At 51.4% G+C, this 20,000-nt stretch overlaps 3 protein-coding genes across 3 annotated transcripts in view; 1 reads left to right on the plus strand and 2 right to left on the minus strand.

The window, feature by feature from the left end:
* The window catches only part of LOC123769674 (proline-rich protein 36-like), a 14,624-nt gene extending 4,756 nt beyond the window's left edge, over window positions 1–9,868 (plus strand). The window contains exons 2-4 of the mRNA XM_069308847.1: window positions 1,876–2,105; window positions 4,597–4,793; window positions 5,611–9,868. Of these exons, the coding sequence (XP_069164948.1) occupies window positions 1,876–2,105; window positions 4,597–4,793; window positions 5,611–9,868 (4,685 nt within the window). The remainder of the gene's footprint in view (window positions 1–1,875; window positions 2,106–4,596; window positions 4,794–5,610) is intronic.
* LOC138349787 (ras-specific guanine nucleotide-releasing factor 1-like) overlaps window positions 1–20,000 on the minus strand; it is an 86,605-nt gene that overhangs the window by 49,994 nt on the left and 16,611 nt on the right. The window lies entirely within an intron of this gene.
* LOC123769671 (involucrin-like) overlaps window positions 16,439–20,000 on the minus strand; it is a 4,448-nt gene continuing 886 nt past the window's right edge. Inside the window, exon 2 of the mRNA XM_069308848.1 lies at window positions 16,439–18,489. Within this exon, the coding sequence (XP_069164949.1) occupies window positions 16,439–18,489 (2,051 nt within the window). The remainder of the gene's footprint in view (window positions 18,490–20,000) is intronic.

Below are 20,000 nucleotides of genomic sequence, written 5' to 3' on the forward strand. Positions count from 1 at the left end.
TGCCTTACCTTGGCCCTGCCTCCTGCCTTACCTTGGCCCTGCCTCCTGCTCTGCCTCTGGCCCTGCCTCCTGCCTTACCTTGGCCCTGCCTCCTGCCTTACCTTGGCCCTGCCTCCTGCTCTGCCTCTGGCCCTGCCTCCTGCCTTACCTTGGCTCTTTCTCCTGCCTTACCTTGGCCCTGCCTCCTGCCTTACCTTGGCCCTGCCTCCTGCTCTGCCTCTGGCCCTGCCTCCTGCCTTACCTTGGCCCTGCCTCCTGCCTTACCTTGGCTCTGCCTCCTGCCTTACCTTGTCCCTGCCTCCTGCCTTACCTTGGCCCTGCCTCCTGCCTTACCTTGGCCCTGCCTCCTGCCCTGCCTCTGGCCCTGCCTCCTGCCTTACCTTGGCCCTGCCTCCTGCCTTACCTTGGCCCTGCCTCCTGCCCTGCCTCTGGCCCTGCCTCCTGCCTTACCTTGGCCTTGCCTCCTGCCTTACCTTGGCCTTGCCTCCTGCCCTGCCTCTTGCCTTACCTTGGCCCTGCCTCCGACCCTACCTGTTGTCCTTCCTCCTGCCCCGCCTCCTTCACTTCACCCTCTACTACCTCCTCACCGGCTTCCTCAAGAGGCCTTATTGTGCCTGGCGCCCTACCCTGCTTCCTTGCCTCACTCCAACCATTCTTCCTGGCCCATCTGCTGACCTGCCTCCTACTCCTCCTCCAATCCTGTCGTCTGCTTATTTCCTGCCTTACTTCTTGACCTGCCTCTTGCCCTACCTCCTGGCCTGCCTCTTGCCCTGCCTCCTGGCCTGCCTCCTGCCCTGCCTCCTGGCCTGCCTCCTGCCCTGCCTCCTGGCCTGCCTCTTGCCCTGCCTCCTGACCTAAGTGCTGACCTATTGTTATGAACTAGACTGTTTATAGTGATCTGCAATAGACTCGGTTCATATACATTCGTGAATTTACATACCGGACAAGTAGAGAGCAATTATAATAATGAATGCAAATTTTGTTGTAGGCCTAAGGTAAATTTAGTTAGGTTAAAAAGAACATAGAGATTTAAATGTAATCTCTATAGCTGGTAATATTTGAATTGGCATTTTAGTTCGAAGAACTTTTGGAGTTGGGTTAGTGATATGCGAATGTAATTAACGTAATTTAAGAAAGCGTTAGTAACTGATTATGTCTGTGAGGGTTAAGCGTTTGTTCAATACATATGTAACCATCTGTGAGGTCAAGGCGACTCACGCAGTGTTTCGGACACCAGCTGGTGGCGCTCCGCTGCCACGTCTCTACCTAAATTCAAAGTGAGAGATTAATAAACATAGTTTCCATGAACCGTCGAGTATAATATGCAAGATTGTTTGTGTTAATAATATTCCTTGTGGTTGTAGATGATGTATTGTCACTCAATAATTCAGTAGGGAATAATTTATTCGCACTGGAGGTTAGTGTAAATTTGGCAGCCAATTTAGGGCGGGAGTTAGACTTGCCGCCCTTCCGTAGATTTAAACGCCAGTGCCGTGGTGGATCTTGAGGGAGGCGGATGTGCGCAGCTGACTCAGAAATTAATGCACCTAAATATTTGCCGTATAAGTTAATACACTGTAGTAGAGTTTTCAAGTGTCTCAAGATTGAATTTGATGTGAATTTAAGTGTAACTCTTGTAGATCACTTATGTGCCTAGGTTAATTGGTTGTTGGGGATTATCGATATAATTACTAAGTTTCTATTGCACTATTACCCAATCGTTGTTGCAGATTGGAACGGATTGTTATATATCTATACCGGTCTTGTTATATATCTATAACTGGTGTAATGAACTGGACCGCAGGAAGGTCTATATGTTTGGTTCAGTCTATAGTGAATTATAGGGAGCGGAATGATATATTAATATTGTTTTAGGTAAAGAGTTCCATGACGCCGACTTCCTGCCTTGCTTCTTCCTGGCGTACGTCCTGCCCTACCTCCTGGCGTACCTCCTGGCCTACCTCCTGGCGTACCTCCTGCCCTACCTCCTGCCCTATCTCCTGGCGTACGTCCTGGCCTACCTCCTGGCGTACGTCCTGGCCTACCTCCTGGCGTACGTCCTGCCCTACCTCCTGGCGTACGTCCTACCCTACCTCCTGGCGTACGTCCTGCCCTAACTCCTGGCGTACGTCCTGCCCTAACTCCTGGCCTACCTCCTGCCCTATCTCCTGGCGTACGTCCTGCCCTAACTCCTGGCCTACCTCCTGGCGTACGTCCTGCCCTACCTCCTGGCGCACGTCCAGCCCTAACTCCTGGCCTACCTCCTGCCCTACCACCTGGCGTACGTCCTGCCATAACTCCTGGCGTACGTCCTGCCCTAACTGCTGGCGTACGTCCTGCCCTAACTCCTGGCCTACCTCCTGCCCTATCTCCTGGCGTACGTCCTGCCCTAACTCCTGGCCTACCTCCTGTCCTACCTCCTGGCCTACGTCCTGCCCTACCTCCTGGTGTACGTCCTGCCCTAACTCCTGGCGTACGTCCTGCCCTATCTCCTGGTGTACGTCCTGCCCTACCTCCTGGCCTATGTCCTGCCCTAACTCCTGGTGTACGTCCTGCCCTAACTCCTGGCCTACCTCCTGCCCTATCTCCTGGCGTACGTCCTGCCCTAACTCCTGGCGTACGTCCTGCCCTAACTCCTGGCCTACCTCCTGCCCTACCTCTTGGCGTACGTCCTGCCCTAACTCCTGGTGTACGTCCTGCCCTAACTCCTGGCGTACGTCCTGCCCTAACTCCTGGCCTACCTCCTGCCCTATCTCCTGGCGTACGTCCTGCCCTAACTCCTGCCCTACCTCCTGGCCTACGTCCTGCCCTACCTCCTGGTGTACGTCCTGCCCTAACTCCTGGCGTACGTCCTGCCCTATCTCCTGGTGTACGTCCTGCCCTACCTTCTGGCCTACGTCCTGCCCTAACTCCTGGTGTACGTCCTGCCCTAACTCCTGGCCTACCTCCTGCCCTATCTCCTGGCGTAAGTCCTGCCCTAACTCCTGGTGTACGTCCTGCCCTAACTCCTGGCCTACCTCCTGCCCTACCTCCTGGCGTACGTCCTGCCCTACCTCCTGGTGTACGTCCTGCCCTATCTCCTGGTGTACGTCGTGCCCTACCTCCTGGCCTACGTCCTGTCCTATCTCCTGGCGTACGTCCTGCCCTAACTCCTGGCGTACGTCCTGCCCTAACTCCTGGCCTACCTCCTGCCCTACCTCTTGGCGTACGTCCTGCCCTAACTCCTGGTGTACGTCCTGCCCTAACTCCTGGCGTACGTCCTGCCCTAACTCCTGGCCTACCTCCTGCCCTATCTCCTGGCGTACGTCCTGCCCTAACTCCTGGCCTACCTCCTGCCCTACCTCCTGGCCTACATCCTGCCCTACCTCCTGGTGTACGTCCTGCCCTAACTCCTGGCGTACGTCCTGCCCTATCTCCTGGTGTACGTCCTGCCCTACCTCCTGGCCTACGTCCTGCCCTAACTCCTGGCCTACGTCCTGCCCTAACTCCTGGTGTACGTCCTGCCCTAACTCCTGGCCTACCTCCTGCCCTATCTCCTGGCGTACGTCCTGCCCTAACTCCTGGCGTACGTCCTGCCCTAACTCCTGGCCTACCTCCTGGCCTACGTCCTGCCTGTCGGAAAATCCGACACCATTTAATATATCATACAGATAATAGCTGTATTGTATAAACAAGTTACCCATAGAAAACGTAACTTGTAGTGGAATTACCGTTTAAAGAAAACGGGATATCATCACCACATACCATTATAAATTCACCAGCTATTCTGCTGGGAATTATTCTTAAATACATTAGTCTTTGGACTTTACCATCATAAAAACATCTTATATAAATTAACTTAATTATCAATATTAAAGTAGAGTAAATGTGACCCTTCTATCACTTTCTGACATGTGGACAATGTAAGCCAGGCGTCAGAGTGAGGAAGGAGGGCAGCCATTGTTGATACTAGACCAGAGGCTCACGGGAGCAAATTCGGCTCCTGTTAAATTTACTTGGACGTAGTGTTATGGAAACCAAAGGTGTACCATTGTCAACACGCTGTCTACAAATTGAAGTTAAGTGTCTATCCGAAACCCGTTTATCATTCATTTATGGCCATTAATGTCAGGATATAGGGTGACCCGGTTAGATCACAAAATCGCCTCAAACTAAAGGTAATTAAGCCAGGTCTTCAATGTTCCATGTACAGTATTTTCTCTGATATAACTTGTCATATATAGGTATCTGGCTTTTCAGCTAGCGCCCTTTTGACAGGTCAAGACGAGGAAGCAAGATTTTGTGCACCAGTTACTGGGGGATGGAAGCTACCTCAAAGAGGATAATTTGGTGTCTACACCCTAGTTATACCTGGTGGACTAACCTGCTGTACTATAAGATAAGGAACCTCTTCAATGTATGTAGTTAATTCTGTAGTTTGATTGGCTGCATATATATTAATTTAATAACCCCCCCTAATGTGTAAAGGATCGATTTGTGAGATTAAGAGATTATTGCAGAAATACAGTCCACTTATCATTATACAAATTGCTATCGAAGTATATAAATTAACGTAAATATAAATTCATATAAATTAAATAAATATAAATCTCACAGGTCGGTTCCCACACTGCCCTACCTCCTGGTGTACGTCCTGCCCTAACTCCTGGTGTACGTTCTGCCCTATCTCCTGGGGTACGTCCTACCCTACCTCCTGGTGTACGTCAGGCCTACCTCCTGGCGTACGTCCTGCCCTACCTCCTGGCGTACGTCCTGCCCTACCTCCTGGCGTACGTCCTGCCCTACCTCCTGGCGTACGTCCTGCCCTAACTCCTGGTGTACGTCCTGCCCTACCTCCTGGCGTACGTCCTGCCCTAACTCCTGGCGTACGTCCTGCCCTACCTCCTGGCGTACCTCTTGCCCTACCTCTTGGTGTACGTCCTGCCCTACCTCCTGGTGTACGTCCTGCCCTACCTCCTGGCGTACGTCCTGCCCTAACTCCTGGTGTACGTCCTGCCCTATCTCCTGGCGTACGTCCTGCCCTACCTCCTGGCGTACGTCCTGCCCTACCTCCTGGTGTACGTCTTGCCCTACCTCCTGGTGTACGTCCTGCCCTACCTCCTGGCGTACGTCCTGCCCTAACTCCTGGCGTACGTCCTTCCCTAACTCCTCGCGTACGTCCTGCCTTATCTCCTGGCGTACGTCCTGCCCTAACTCCTGGTGTACGTCCTGCCCTATCTCCTGGGGTACGTCCTGCCCTACCTCCTGGTGTACGTCAGGCCTACCTCCTGGCGTACGTCCTGCCCTACCTCCTGGCGTACGTCCTGCCCTACCTCCTGGCGTACGTCCTGCCCTACCTCCTGCCCTACCTCCTGGCGTACCTCCTGGGGTACGTCCTGCCCTACCTCCTGGCCTACCTCCTGGCGTACGTCCTGCCCTTCCTCCTGGCGTACGTCCTGCCCTACCTCCTGGCCTACCTCCTGGCCTACCTCCTGCCCTACCTCCTGGCCTACCTGCTGCCCTACCTCCTGCCCTACCTCCTGCCCTACCTCCTGCCCTGCCTCCTGGCCTAATTCCTGCCCTACCTCCTGGCGTACGTTCGTCATACTTCCTGATCGACATCCTTTCCAGCAACATCCTACTTCCTGTCTGTCATCCTGGCTTACTTCCTGTCTGTCATCCTGGCCTACTTCCTGTCTATCATCTTGGCCTACTTCCTGTCTATCATCCTGGCCTACTTCCTGTCTATCATCCTGACCTACTTCCTGTCCCACCTCCTGACTCACTTCCTGTTCCACCTCCTGACCTACTTCCTGTCCCACCTCCTGGCCCACTGCCTGTTCCACCTCCTGTCCCACTTCCTGTTCCACCTCCTAACCTACTTCCTGTCCCACCTCCTGACCCACTTCCTGTTCCACCTCCTGACCTACTTCCTGTTCCACCTCCTGACCCACTTCCTGTTCCACCTCCTGACCCACTTCCTGTTCCACCTCTTGACCCACTTCCTGTTCCAACTCCTGACCCACTTCCTGTTCCACCTCTTGATCTACTTCCTGTCCCACCTCCTGACCCACTTCCTGTTCCACCTCCTGACCCATTTCCTGTTCCACCTCCTGACCTACTTCCTGTTCCACCTCCTGACCCACTTCCTGTTCCACCTCCTGACCTACTTCATATTCCACCTCCTGACCTGCTTCCTGTCCCACCTCCTGGCCTGCTTCCTGTCCCACCTCCTTACCTACTTCCTATTCCACCTCCTAACCTACTTCCTGTCCCACCTCCTTACCTACTTCCTGTTCCACCTCCTGACCTACTTCCTGTTCCACCTCCTGACCTACTTCCTGTTCCACCTCCTGACCTACTTCCTGTTCCACCTCCTGACCTACTTCGTATTCCATCTCCTGACCAACTTCCTGTCCCACCTCCTGACCTACTTCCTGTTCCACCTCCTGACCCGCTTCCTGTTCCACCTCCTGACCTACTTCCTGCTCCACCTCCTGACCTACTTCCTGTTCCACCTCCTGACCCACTTCCTGTTCCACCTCCTGACCTACTTCCTGTTCCACCTCCTGACCTACTTCCTGTTCCACCTCCTGACCTACTTCCTATTCCACCTCCTGACCTACTTCCTGTCCCACCTCCTGACCTACTTCCTATTCCATCTCCTGACCTACTTCCTGTCCCACCTCCTGACCTATTTCCTGTCCCACCTCCTGACCTACTTCCTGACCTACTTCCTGTTCCACCTCCTGACCTACTTCCTGTCCCACCTCCTGGCCTACCTCCTGTCCAACCTCCTGACCTACTTCCTGTTCCACCTCCTGACTTACTTCCTGTTCCACCTCCTGACCCACTTCCTGTCCCACCTCCTGACCAACTTCCTGTTTCACCTGAACCACTTCCTGTTCCACCTCCTGACACACTTCCTGTCCCACATCCTGACCCACTTCCTGTTCCACTTCCTGTTCCACCTCCTGACCTACTTCCTGTCCCATCTGCTGACCCACTTCCTGTTCCACCTCCTGACCTACTTCCTGTTCCACCTCCTGACCCACTTCCTGTTCCACTTCCTGTTCCACCTCCTGACCTACTTCCTGTTCCACCTCCTGACCTACTTCCTATCCCACTTCCTGTCCCACCTCCTGACCTACTTCCTGTTCCACCTCCTGACCTACTTTCTGTTCCACCTCCTGACCCACTTCCTGTTCCACCTCCTGACCTACTTCCTGTCCCACCTCCTGATCCACTTCCTGTTCCACCTCTTGACCTACTTCCTGTTCCACCTCCTGACCCACTTCCTGTTCCACCTCTTGACCCACTTCCTGTTCCACCTCCTGACCCACTTCTTGTTCCACCTCCTGACCTACTTCCTGCTCCACCTCCTGACCCACTTCCTGTCCCACCTCCTGATCCACTTCCTGTTCCACCTCCTGACCTACTTCCTGTTCCACCTCCTGACCTACTTCCTGTTCCACCTGACCTACTTCTTGTCCCATCTCCTGACCTACTTCCTGTTCCACCTACTGACCCACTTCTTGTTCCACCTGACCCACGTCCTGTTCCACCTCTTGACCTACTTCTTGTTCCACCTGATGACCCACTTCATGTCCCACCTCCTGACCCACTTCCTGTCCCACCTCCTTACCTACTTCCTATTCCACCTCCTGACCTACTTCCTGTCCCACCTCCTGACCTACTTCCTGTTCCACCTCCTGACCCACTTCCTGTTCCACCTCCTGACCCACTTCCTGTTCCACCTCCTGATCTACTTCCTGTTCCACCTCCTGACCTACTTCCTGTTCCACCTCCTGACCTACTTCCTGTTCCACCTCCTGACCTACTTCGTATTCCACCTCCTGACCTACTTCCTGTCCCACCTCCTGACCTACTTCCTGTTCCACCTCTTGACCCACTTCCTGTCCCACCTCCTGGCCTACTTCCTGTCCCACCTCCTGACCTACTTCCTGTCCCACCTCCTGACCTACTTCCTGTTCCTCCTCCTGACCCACTTCCTGTCCCACCTCCTGACCTACTTCCTGACCCTCCTCCTGACCCACTTCCTATTCCACCTCCTGACCTACTTCCTGTTCCATCTCCTGACCTTCCTGTTCCACCTCCTGACCCACTTCCTGACCCTCCTCCTGACCCACTTCCTGTTCCACCTCCTGACCTACTTCCTGTCCCACCTCCTGGCCTACTTCCTGTCCCACCTCCTGACCTACTTCCTGACCCTCCTCCTGACCCACTTCCTATTCCACCTCCTGACCTACTTCCTGTTCCACCTCCTGACCTACTTCCTGTTCCACCTCCTGACCTACTTCCTGTTCCACCTCCTGACCCACTTCCTATTCCACCTCCTGACCTGCTTCCTGTCCCATCTCCTGACCTACTTCCTGTCCCACCTCCTGACTTACTTCCTGTCCCATCTCCTGACCTACTTCCTGTCCCACCTCCTGACCTACTTCCTGTTCCACCTCCTGACCTACTTCCTGTTCCACCTCCTGACCTACTTCTTGTTCCACCTCCTGACCTACTTCCTGTCCCACCTCCTGACCTACTTCCTATTCCACCTCCTGACCTACTTCCTGTTCCACCTCCTGACCTACTTCCTATTCCACCTCCTGACCTACTTCCTGTCCCACCTCCTGACCTACTTTCTGTTCCACCTCCTGACCTACTTTCTGTCCCACCTCCTGACCTACTTCCTGTCCCATCTCCTGACCCACTTCCTGTTCCACCTCCTGACCCACTTCCTGTTCCACCTCCTGACCCACTTCCTGTTCCACCTCCTGACCCACTTCCTGTTCCACCTCCTGACCTACTTCCTGTTCCGCCTCCTGACCCACTTCCTATTCCACCTCCTGACCTACTTCCTGTCCCACCTCCTGACCTACTTCCTATTCCACCTCCTGACCTACTTTCTGTCCCACCTCCTAACCTACTTTCTGTCCCACCTCCTGACCTACTTCCTGTCCCATCTCCTGACCTACTTCCTGTTCCTCCTCCTGACCCACTTCCTGTCCCACCACCTGACCTACTTCCTATCCCACTTCCTGTTCCACCTCCTGATCTACTTCCTGTTCCACCTCCTGACCTACTTCTTGTTCCACCTCCTGACCTACTTCCTATCCCACTTCCTGCCCCACCTCCTGACCTACTTCCTATCCCACTTCCTGTTCCACCTCCTGACCTACTTCCTATTCCACCTCCTGACCTACTTTCCATTCCACTTCCTGTTCCACCTCCTGACCTACTTCCTGTCCCACTTCCTGACCTGCTTCCTGTCCCACCTCCTGACCCACTTCCTGTTCCACCTCCTGACCTACTTCCTGTTCCACTTCCTGACCCGCTTCCTGTCCCACCTCCTGACCCACTTCCTGTCCCACCTCCTGACCCACTTCCTGTCCCACCTCCTGACCCACTTCCTCTCCCACCTCCTGACCCACTTCCTGTCCCACCAGCTGACCCACTTCCTGTTCCACCTCCTGACCCACTTCCTGTCCCACCTCCTGACCCACTTCCTGTCCCATTTCCTGACCCACTTCCTGTCCCACCAGCTGGCCCACTTCCTGTTCCACCAGCTGACCCACTTCCTGTTCCACCTCCTGACCCACTTCCTGTCCCACCTGACCCACTTCCTCTCCCACTTCCTGTTCCACCTCCTGACCCACTTCCTGTTCCACCTCCTGACCCACTTCCTATCCCACCTCCTGACCTACTTCCTGACCCACTTCCTGTTCCATTTCCTGACCCACTTCCTGTTCCACGTTATGACCCACTTCCTGTCCCACCTCCTGACCCACCTCCTCCTCCTCCTCCTGACCTTCCTGTCCCACCTGACGTGCTTGTTGCTCTATTACCACTATTCACGGCCCTCTCCTTCCCTTAAACTCTCTCTTATAACTCATCTTCCCCCTCCCTCCCTCCCTCTATCTCTCCCACTCCCTCCATCTTCCCCCCTCCGTGGGCCCGCTATCATGGCGTGTGGTTGTTGTTGTTAAAGATTCGCTACCTGGAACAAAGTTCCAAGTAGCACGGGCTATGGTGATCCCGCAGGGCGTGTGGTGTTGGTGCGGGCGGCAGCTCCACCCTCCACCGGTCTCTCCCACACCATCTCTCATATATAGCGCTCTAGATACGTGATGTATTGCACACATCATTGACCTCTCACCTGCGGGTGTCTCACAGGTGTTGAGTGTCTCTCCTCTGCTCTCCTGAGCGCCCAACCACTCTGGTCTGGTCAATGTGGCTATATAGAACGGGGATGGGGCTTGGGAGCTGAGCTATGACCAAGAAGTGGGAACTACCGCAGGCCATACAGGACGTTTCGTCCTCGGGGCAGGCTCGTTAAAGCTGCGGCCACACCCCCCCCCCCCCCCCCAAGACGCGTTTAATACTTTTATGACTTTGTGTATTAACAGGTTTGTTCCTATTTATATATTTATATTGTAATATGTTAAAGTTTTATGTGTAGTTAGGAATAGGTTAGGTTAGGTTAGGTTAGGTTAGGTTAGGTTAGGTTAGATTTGGTTTCAGCGTCAGTTGGCGAATATTTGTATTTGTTGGTGTGGTGGAGTGTGGTGGAGGCCGGCTAGCGTGGTGGAGTGTGGTGGAGGCCGGCTAGCGTGGAGGAATGTGGTGGAGGCCGGCTAGCGTAGAGGAGTGTGGTGGAGGCCGGCTAGCGTAGAGGAGTGTGGTGGAGGCCGGCTAGCGTGGTGGAGGCCGGCTAGCGTGGTGGAGGCCGGCTAGCGTGGTGGAGGCCGGCTAGCGTGGTGGAGGCCGGCTAGCGTGGTGGAGGCCGGCTAGCGTGGTGGAGGCCGGCTAGCGTGCACTATCCCTTAAAGCCCGCCATTGCTGGTGTCAGCCAACCACTCACTCCTCTGCTGCCTCCACACACAAGTGTTCCAAGTTGTTTTTCGTTTTTTTTTGTAACAAATTCCTGTTCCTGCCTTCTTGGTGTGTGATGAGTTGTTGTGTTTGGGAGTTTTGTCTCTAACACTTCCTGACACCTAACATTTGACCTGTACCACCACCTGACACCTAACATTACACCTGTACCACCACCTGACACCTAACATTAGACCTGTACCACCACCTGACACCTAACATAAGACCTGTACCACCACCTGACACCTAACATTAGACCTGTACCACCACCTGACACCTAACATAAGACCTGTACCACCACCTGACACCTAACATTAGACCTGTACCACCACCTGACACCTAACATTACACCTGTACCACCACCTGACACCTAACATTAGACCTGTACCACCACCTGACACCTAACATTAGACCTGTATCACCACCTGACACCTAACATCAGACCTGTACCACCACCTGACACCTAACATCAGACCTGTACCACCACCTGACACCTAACATCAGACCTGTACCACCACCTGACACCTAACATCAGACCTGTACCACCACCTGACACCTAACATCAGACCTGTACCACCACCTGACACCTAACATCAGACCTGTACCACCACCTGACACCTACCATCAGACCTGTACCACCACCTGACACCTAACATTAGACCTGTACCACCACCTGACACCTAACATTAGACCTGTACCACCACCTGACACCTAACATTAGACCTGTACCACCACCTGACACCTAACATAAGACCTGTACCACCACCTGACACCTAACATCAGACCTGTACCACCACCTGACACCTAACATCAGACCTGTACCACCACCTGACACCTAACATTAGACCTGTACCACCACCTGACACCTAACATTAGACCTGTACCACCACCTGACACCTAACATTAGACCTGTACCACCACCTGACACCTAACATCAGACCTGTACCACCACCTGACACCTAACATTAGACCTGTACCACCACCTGACACCTAACATCAGACCTGTACCACCACCTGACACCTAACATTAGACCTGTACCACCACCTGACACCTAACATCAGACCTGTACCACCACCTGACACCTAACATCAGACCTGTACCACCACCTGACACCTACCATCAGACCTGTACCACCACCTGACACCTAACATTAGACCTGTACCACCACCTGACACCTAACATTAGACCTGTACCACCACCTGACACCTAACATTAGACCTGTACCACCACCTGACACCTAACATAAGACCTGTACCACCACCTGACACCTAACATCAGACCTGTACCACCACCTGACACCTAACATCAGACCTGTACCACCACCTGACACCTAACATTAGACCTGTACCACCACCTGACACCTAACATTAGACCTGTACCACCACCTGACACCTAACATTAGACCTGTACCACCACCTGACACCTAACATCAGACCTGTACCACCACCTGACACCTAACATTAGACCTGTACCACCACCTGACACCTAACATCAGACCTGTACCACCACCTGACACCTAACATTAGACCTGTACCACCACCTGACACCTAACATCAGACCTGTACCACCACCTGACACCTAACATTAGACCTGTACCACCACCTGACACCTAACATTAGACCTGTACCACCACCTGACACCTAACATTAGACCTGTACCACCACCTGACACCTAACATCAGACCTGTACCACCACCTGACACCTAACATCAGACCTGTACCACCACCTGACACCTAACATCAGACCTGTACCACCACCTGACACCTAACATCAGACCTGTACCACCACCTGACACCTAACATTAGACCTGTACCACCACCTGACACCTAACATTACACCTGTACCACCACCTGACACCTAACATTAGACCTGTACCACCACCTGACACCTAACATTAGACCTGTATCACCACCTGACACCTAACATCAGACCTGTACCACCACCTGACACCTAACATCAGACCTGTACCACCACCTGACACCTAACATTAGACCTGTACCACCACCTGACACCTAACATCAGACCTGTACCACCACCTGACACCTAACATCAGACCTGTACCACCACCTGACACCTAACATCAGACCTGTACCACCACCTGACACCTAACATCAGACCTGTACCACCACCTGACACCTAACATCAGACCTGTACCACCACCTGACACCTAACATCAGACCTGTACCACCACCTGACACCTAACATCAGACCTGTACCACCACCTGACACCTAACATTAGACCTGTACCACCACCTGACACCTAACATTAGACCTGTACCACCACCTGACACCTAACATCAGACCTGTACCACCACCTGACACCTAACATCAGACCTGTACCACCACCTGACACCTAACATCAGACCTGTACCACCACCTGACACCTAACATCAGACCTGTACCACCACCTGACACCTAACATCAGACCTGTACCACCACCTGACACCTAACATCAGACCTGTACCCCCACCTGACACCTAACATCAGACCTGTACCACCACCTGACACCTAACATTAGACCTGTACCACCACCTGACACCTAACATCAGACCTGTACCACCACCTGACACCTAACATCAGACCTGTACCACCACCTGACACCTAACATCAGACCTGTACCACCACCTGACACCTAACATCAGACCTGTACCACCACCTGACACCTAACATCAGACCTGTACCACCACCTGACACCTAACATCACTCTCCTAACTATACAACATCCGCGCTGGAATATAATTTTCACTAACACATAAAATAACATTCAGTTGATTAACCTTTATTGACAAAAATGTTGTCAATTTCCGGCGCGCGCGCGCGTGTGTAACAATGGTGTGAGTTTGGCCCGAACTTATTTAATGGTAAGACAATGACTGGCTAACTGCCTCATTACCACGGACACAATGTGATGTGTCATGGACATTAAATGACTTGTTGTAATACACTTGCCTGCAGTACAAGGTTAATACTTGACCGCGGGAGAGAGAGGATGGTTATTGACCGCAGGGGTTAAGCTAAACATTGAATGCAGGAGCAAGGCTAGCCATTTACCACAGGAGCGACACTAACCATTGACCACAGGAGCAACACTAACCATTGACCACAGGAGAAAGACTAACCATTGACCACAGGAGCGACACTAACTTGACCAGAGGAGCGACACTCACCATTGACCACAGGAGCAACACTAACCATTGACCACAGGAGCAAGACTAACCATTGACCACAGGAGCAAGACTAACCATTGACCACAGGAGCGACACTCACCATTGACCACAGGAGCAACACTAACCATTGACCACAGGAGCAACACTAACCATTGACCACAGGAGAAAGACTAACCATTGACCACAGGAGCGACACTAACTTGACCAGAGGAGCGACACTCACCATTGACCACAGGAGCAACACTAACCATTGACCACAGGAGCAAGACTAACCATTGACCACAGGAGCAAGACTAACCATTGACCACAGGAGCGACACTCACCATTGACCACAGGAGCAACACTAACCATTGACCACAGGAGCAACGCTAACCATTGACCACAGGAGCGACACTCACCATTGACCACAGGAGCGACACTCACCATTGACCACAGGAGCGACACTTACCATTGACCACAGGAGCAAGACTAACCATTGACCACAGGAGCAAGACTAACCATTGACCACAGGAGCGACACTAACCATTGACCACAGGAGCGACACTCACCATTGACCACAGGAGCGACACTCACCATTGACCACAGGAGCGACACTCACCATTGACCACAGGAGCGACACTTACCATTGACCACAGGAGCAAGACTAACCATTGACCACAGGAGCAAGACTAACCATTGACCACAGGAGCGACACTCACCATTGACCACAGGAGCAACACTAACCATTGACCACAGGAGCAACACTAACCATTGACCACAGGAGCGACACTCACCATTGACCACAGGAGCGACACTCACCATTGACCACAGGAGCGACACTTACCATTGACCACAGGAGCAAGACTAACCATTGACCACAGGAGCAAGACTAACCATTGACCACAGGAGCGACACTCACCATTGACCACAGGAGCAACACTAACCATTGACCACAGGAGCAAGACTAACCATTGACCACAGGAGCAAGACTAACCATTGACCACAGGAGCAAGACTAACCATTGACCACAGGAGCGACACTAACCATTGACCACAGGAGCAACACTAACCATTGACCACAGGAGCGACACTCACCATTGACCACAGGAGCAACACTAACCATTGACCACAGGAGCGACACTAACCATTGACCACAGGAGCAACACTAACCATTGACCACAGGAGCGACACTCACCATTGACCACAGGAGCAACACTAACCATTGACCACAGGAGCGACACTCACCATTGACCACAGGAGCAACACTAACCATTGACCACAGGAGCGACACTCACCATTGACCACAGGAGCAACACTAACCATTGACCACAGGAGCGACACTAAGCATTAAATCTAAGGTGCCACAAAATAATAGAAATTTTTCTTTTACAATCAGAGTGGTAGACGCTTGGAACAAGTTAAGTGGTGGAGGCCAAGACCGTCAGTAGTTTCAAAACGTTATATGACAAAGAGTGCTGGGAAGACGGGACACCACGAGCGTAGCTCTCATCCTGTAACTACACTTTTAAGCAAGAGTAATGTATCAACATCAGGTGAAGGGCGATTGTCCAACAGCTCATGGTGTCATCTCTTAGCACACATGGGTGGGAGACGCACACACACACACACACTCACGCACGCACACTCACGCACGCACACTCACGCACGCACACTCACGCACGCACACTCACGCACGCACTAATGGAAGAGAGTAATACATAGGGTTTATACACTCGGGGAAAGAGTGCTTGGTATATGGGTGTGGGGAGGCTGAGGTCTAAGATGGGGAAAATAATAATCCTCTTTTTGAGTGTAGGATTTATCCACGGGGAGTGTCTGTGTAACTCATCTTTAACATGTAGCTGGTATAGGTAGGCTCTCTGTCTCTCTCTCTCTCTCTGTCTCTCTCTCTCTATCTCTCTCTCTCTCTGTCTCTCTCTCTCTATAATCTCGCATACGCCGCAGATGTTATTATTTTTATGTGGGCTTCAGGAGACAGGGTTGGCGTGATATCAACTCCTAGATCTTTCTCTCTATCCTTTCGTGAAGGACTTCATCTCCCATTCGGCATCCTGTGTCTGGCCTCCTGTTTCCTCCACCTAGTTTACACCTTTATACCTTACATTTACTTGGGTTGAACTTTAGTAGCCATTTGTTGGACCATTCCTTCAGTTTGTCTAGGTCATCTTGTAGCCTCATACTATCTTCCTCTTTCTTAATCCTCCTCATATTTGTGTGTGTGTGTACGAGGAACACTTCCTTGTTAATTTACTTTGGTTTCCTTCAAGAACTTCCTGGCATCTACAACCATTAATGTCCCTTGGATTTTGTTATACTGTAATCGTACCTGGGAATATTTTAATCTGTCTTTCTGACAACCTGAATACTTGATTCCCTTCGCCGCTCCACGTAATGAGTACAGCTGATCAGTTGGTCTGTTTCCTGATGATAGTTCCAATGTGTTCCACCTGAGATACAGGAGTGCCAATGTGTTCCACTTGAGATACAGGAGTGCCAATGTGTTCCACTTGAGATACAGGAGTGCCAATGTGTTCCACTTGAGATACAGGAGTGCCAATGTGTTCCACTTGAGATACAGGCGTGCCAATGTGTTCCACTTGAGATACAGGAGTACCAATGTGTTCCACTTGAGATACAGGAGTACCAATGTGTTGTACTTGAGATACAGGAGTGCCAATGTGTTCCACTTGAGATACAGGAGTGCCAATGTGTTCCACTTGAGATACAGGAGTGCCAATGTGTTCCACTTGAGATACAGGAGTACCAATGTGTTCCACTTGAGATACAGGAGTACCAATGTGTTGTACTTGAGATACAGGAGTGCCAATGTGTTCCACTTGAGATACAGGAGTGCCAATGTGTTCCACTTGAGATACAGGAGTGCCAATGTGTTCCACTTCAGATACAGGAGTGCCAATGTGTTCCACTTCAGATACAGGAGTGCCAATGTGTTCCACTTGAGCTACAGGAGTGCCTATGTGTTCCTCTTGAGATACAGGAGTGCCAATGTGTTCCACTTGAGATACAGGAGTGCCAATGTGTTCCACTTGAGATACAGGAGTGCCAATGTGTTCCACTTGAGGTACAGGTGTGTCAATGTGTTCCACTTGAGATACAGGAGTGCCAATGTGTTCCACTTGAGATACATGAGTGCCAATGTGTTCCACTTGAGATACAGGAGTGTCAATGTGTTCCACTTGAGATACAGGAGTGCCAATGTGTTCCACTTGAGGTACAGGAGTGTCAATGTGTTCCACTTGAGATACAGGAGTGCCAATGTGTTCCACTTGAGGTACAGGAGTGTCAATGTGTTCCACTTGAGATACAGGAGTGCCAATGTGTTCCACTTGAGATACAGGAGTGCCAATGTGTTCCACTTGAGATACAGGAGTGTCAATGTGTTCCACTTGAGATACAGGAGTGCCAATGTGTTCCACTTGAAGTACAGGAGTGTCAATGTGTTCCACTTGAGATACAGGAGTGCCAATGTGTTCCACTTGAGATACAGGAGTGCCAATGTGTTCCACTTGAGATACAGGAGTGTCAATGTGTTCCACTTGAGATACAGGAGTGCCAATGTGTTCCACTTGAGATACAGGAGTGCCAATGTGTTCCACTTGAGATACAGGAGTGTCAATGTGTTCCACTTGAGATACAGGAGTGCCAATGTGTTCCACTTGAGATGCAGGAGTGCCAATGTGTTCCACTTGAGAAACAGGAGTGCCAATGTGTTCCACTTGAGATACAGGAGTGTCAATGTGTTCCACTTGAGATACAGGAGTGCCAATGTGTTCCACTTGAGATATAGGAGTGCCAATGTGTTCCACTTGAGTTACAGGAGTGTCAATGTGTTCCACTTGAGATACAGGAGTGCCAATGTGTTCCACTTGAGATACAGGAGTGCCAATGTGTTCCACTTGAGATACATGAGTGCCAATGTGTTCCACTTGAGATACAGGAGTGCCAATGTGTTCCACTTGAGATACAGGAGTGCCAATGTGTTCCACTTGAGATACAGGAGTGCCAATGTGTTCCACCTGAGATACAGGAGTGCCAATGTGTTCCACTTGAGTTACAGGAGTACCAATGTGTTCCACTTGAGATACAGGAGTGCCAATGTGTTCCACCTGAGATACAGGAGTGCCAATGTGTTCCACTTGAGTTACAGGAGTGCCAATGTGTTCCACCTGAGATACAGGAGTGCCAATGTGTTCCACTTGAGTTACAGGAGTGCCAATGTGTTCCACCTGAGATACAGGAGTGCCAATGTGTTCCACCTGAGATACAGGAGTGCCAATGTGTTCCACTTGAGATACAGGAGTGCCAGTGTGTTCCACTTGAGATACAGGAGTGCCAATGTGTTCCACTTGAGATACAGGAGTGCCAATGTGTTCCACTTGAGATACAGGAGTGCCAATGTGTTCCACTTGAGCTACAGGAGTGCCAATGTGTTCCACTTGAGATACAGGAGTGCCAATGTGTTCCTCATTGGCATCCCGTGTTTATTGATTGCGTCACGTGACTCGTGTCGTTACAAGAGCTGATGACCACCTGTTGTAGTGGAGGGTTGTAGTGGAGGGTTGTAGTGGAGGGTTGTAGTGGAGGGTTGTAGTGGAGGGTTGTAGTGGATGGTTGTAGTGGAGGGTTGTAGTGGAGGGTTGTAGTGGAGGGTTGTAGTGGAGGGTTGTAGTGGAGGGTTGTAGTGGAGGGTTGTAGTGGATGGTTGTAGTGGAGGGTTGTAGTGGAGGGTTGTAGTGGAGGGTTGTAGTGGAGGGTTGTAGTGGATGGTTGTAGTGGAGGGTTGTAGTGGAGGTTTGTAGTGGAGGGTTGTAGTGGAGGGTTGTAGTGGAGGGTTGTAGTGGAGGGTTGTAGTGGAGGGTTGTAGTGGAGGGTTGTAGTGGAGGGTTGTAGTGGAGGGTTGTAGTGGATGGTTGTAGTGGAGGGTTGTAGTGGAGGGTTGTAGTGGAGGGTTGTAGTGGAGGGTTGTAGTGGAGGGTTGTAGTGGAGGGTTGTAGTGGATGGTTGTAGTGGAGGGTTGTAGTGGAGGGTTGTAGTGGAGGGTTGTAGTGGAGGGTTGTAGTGGAGGGTTGTAGTGGAGGGTTGTAGTGGAGGGTTGTAGTGGAGGGTTGTAGTGGATGGTTGTAGTGGAGGATTGTAGTGGAGGGTTGTAGTGGAGGGTTGTAGTGGAGGGTTGTAGTGGAGGGTTGTAGTGGATGGTTGTAGTGGAGGGTTGTAGTGGAGGTTTGTAGTGGAGGGTTGTAGTGGAGGGTTGTAGTGGAGGGTTGTAGTGGAGGGTTGTAGTGGAGGGTTGTAGTGGAGGGTTGTAGTGGAGGATTGTAGTGGAGGGTTGTAGTGTGCGGGTTATGGCTAACGGTTGTATGGATAATGTAGTGTACTGGCTGTATGAGAGAGCTGCCTCCAGACCCAAGCTGACCGCACTGAAAGAAGGAGTTGTGGAAGCCACCTCCTTACACACCTTTAAGGCCAGATTCGACAAAGAATCACTCAGAATGGTTAAATTATAACATAATGGGAATAACAAGGCTGGTAGACGGGGCACCAAGAACTAGACCTCACCCCCCCCCCCGTAGGTAAGTAGTGTTAGGAAAGTACTAGTAGGTCAGGATATAGAGGTAGTGTTTAGGGAGAATATATATATATATATATATATATATATATATATATATATATATATATATATATATATATATATATATATATATATATATATATATATGTATATATATATATTCAAAGTACTTGTGCCTGCAGCGTAGAGAAAATAGCTATTGTTCCCCTTCCAACTTTGCTTAAGACAGCTTAGGGAAGACGTCTTGAAGATACCTGAAGGCTGCCGACTTATGAAGCAATCTGTCACAGCTCCAGATGAGGCGTCGACACCCTTCAGGAACCTTCAAGACCTCTTCCCTCAGCTTAAGCAAAGGTCAAAGCAAAGTATGAGGAGGA

Source organism: Procambarus clarkii, chromosome 63 (genome assembly GCF_040958095.1).
Source record: "Procambarus clarkii isolate CNS0578487 chromosome 63, FALCON_Pclarkii_2.0, whole genome shotgun sequence".
NCBI classification, from domain to species: Eukaryota; Metazoa; Arthropoda; class Malacostraca; order Decapoda; family Cambaridae; genus Procambarus; species Procambarus clarkii.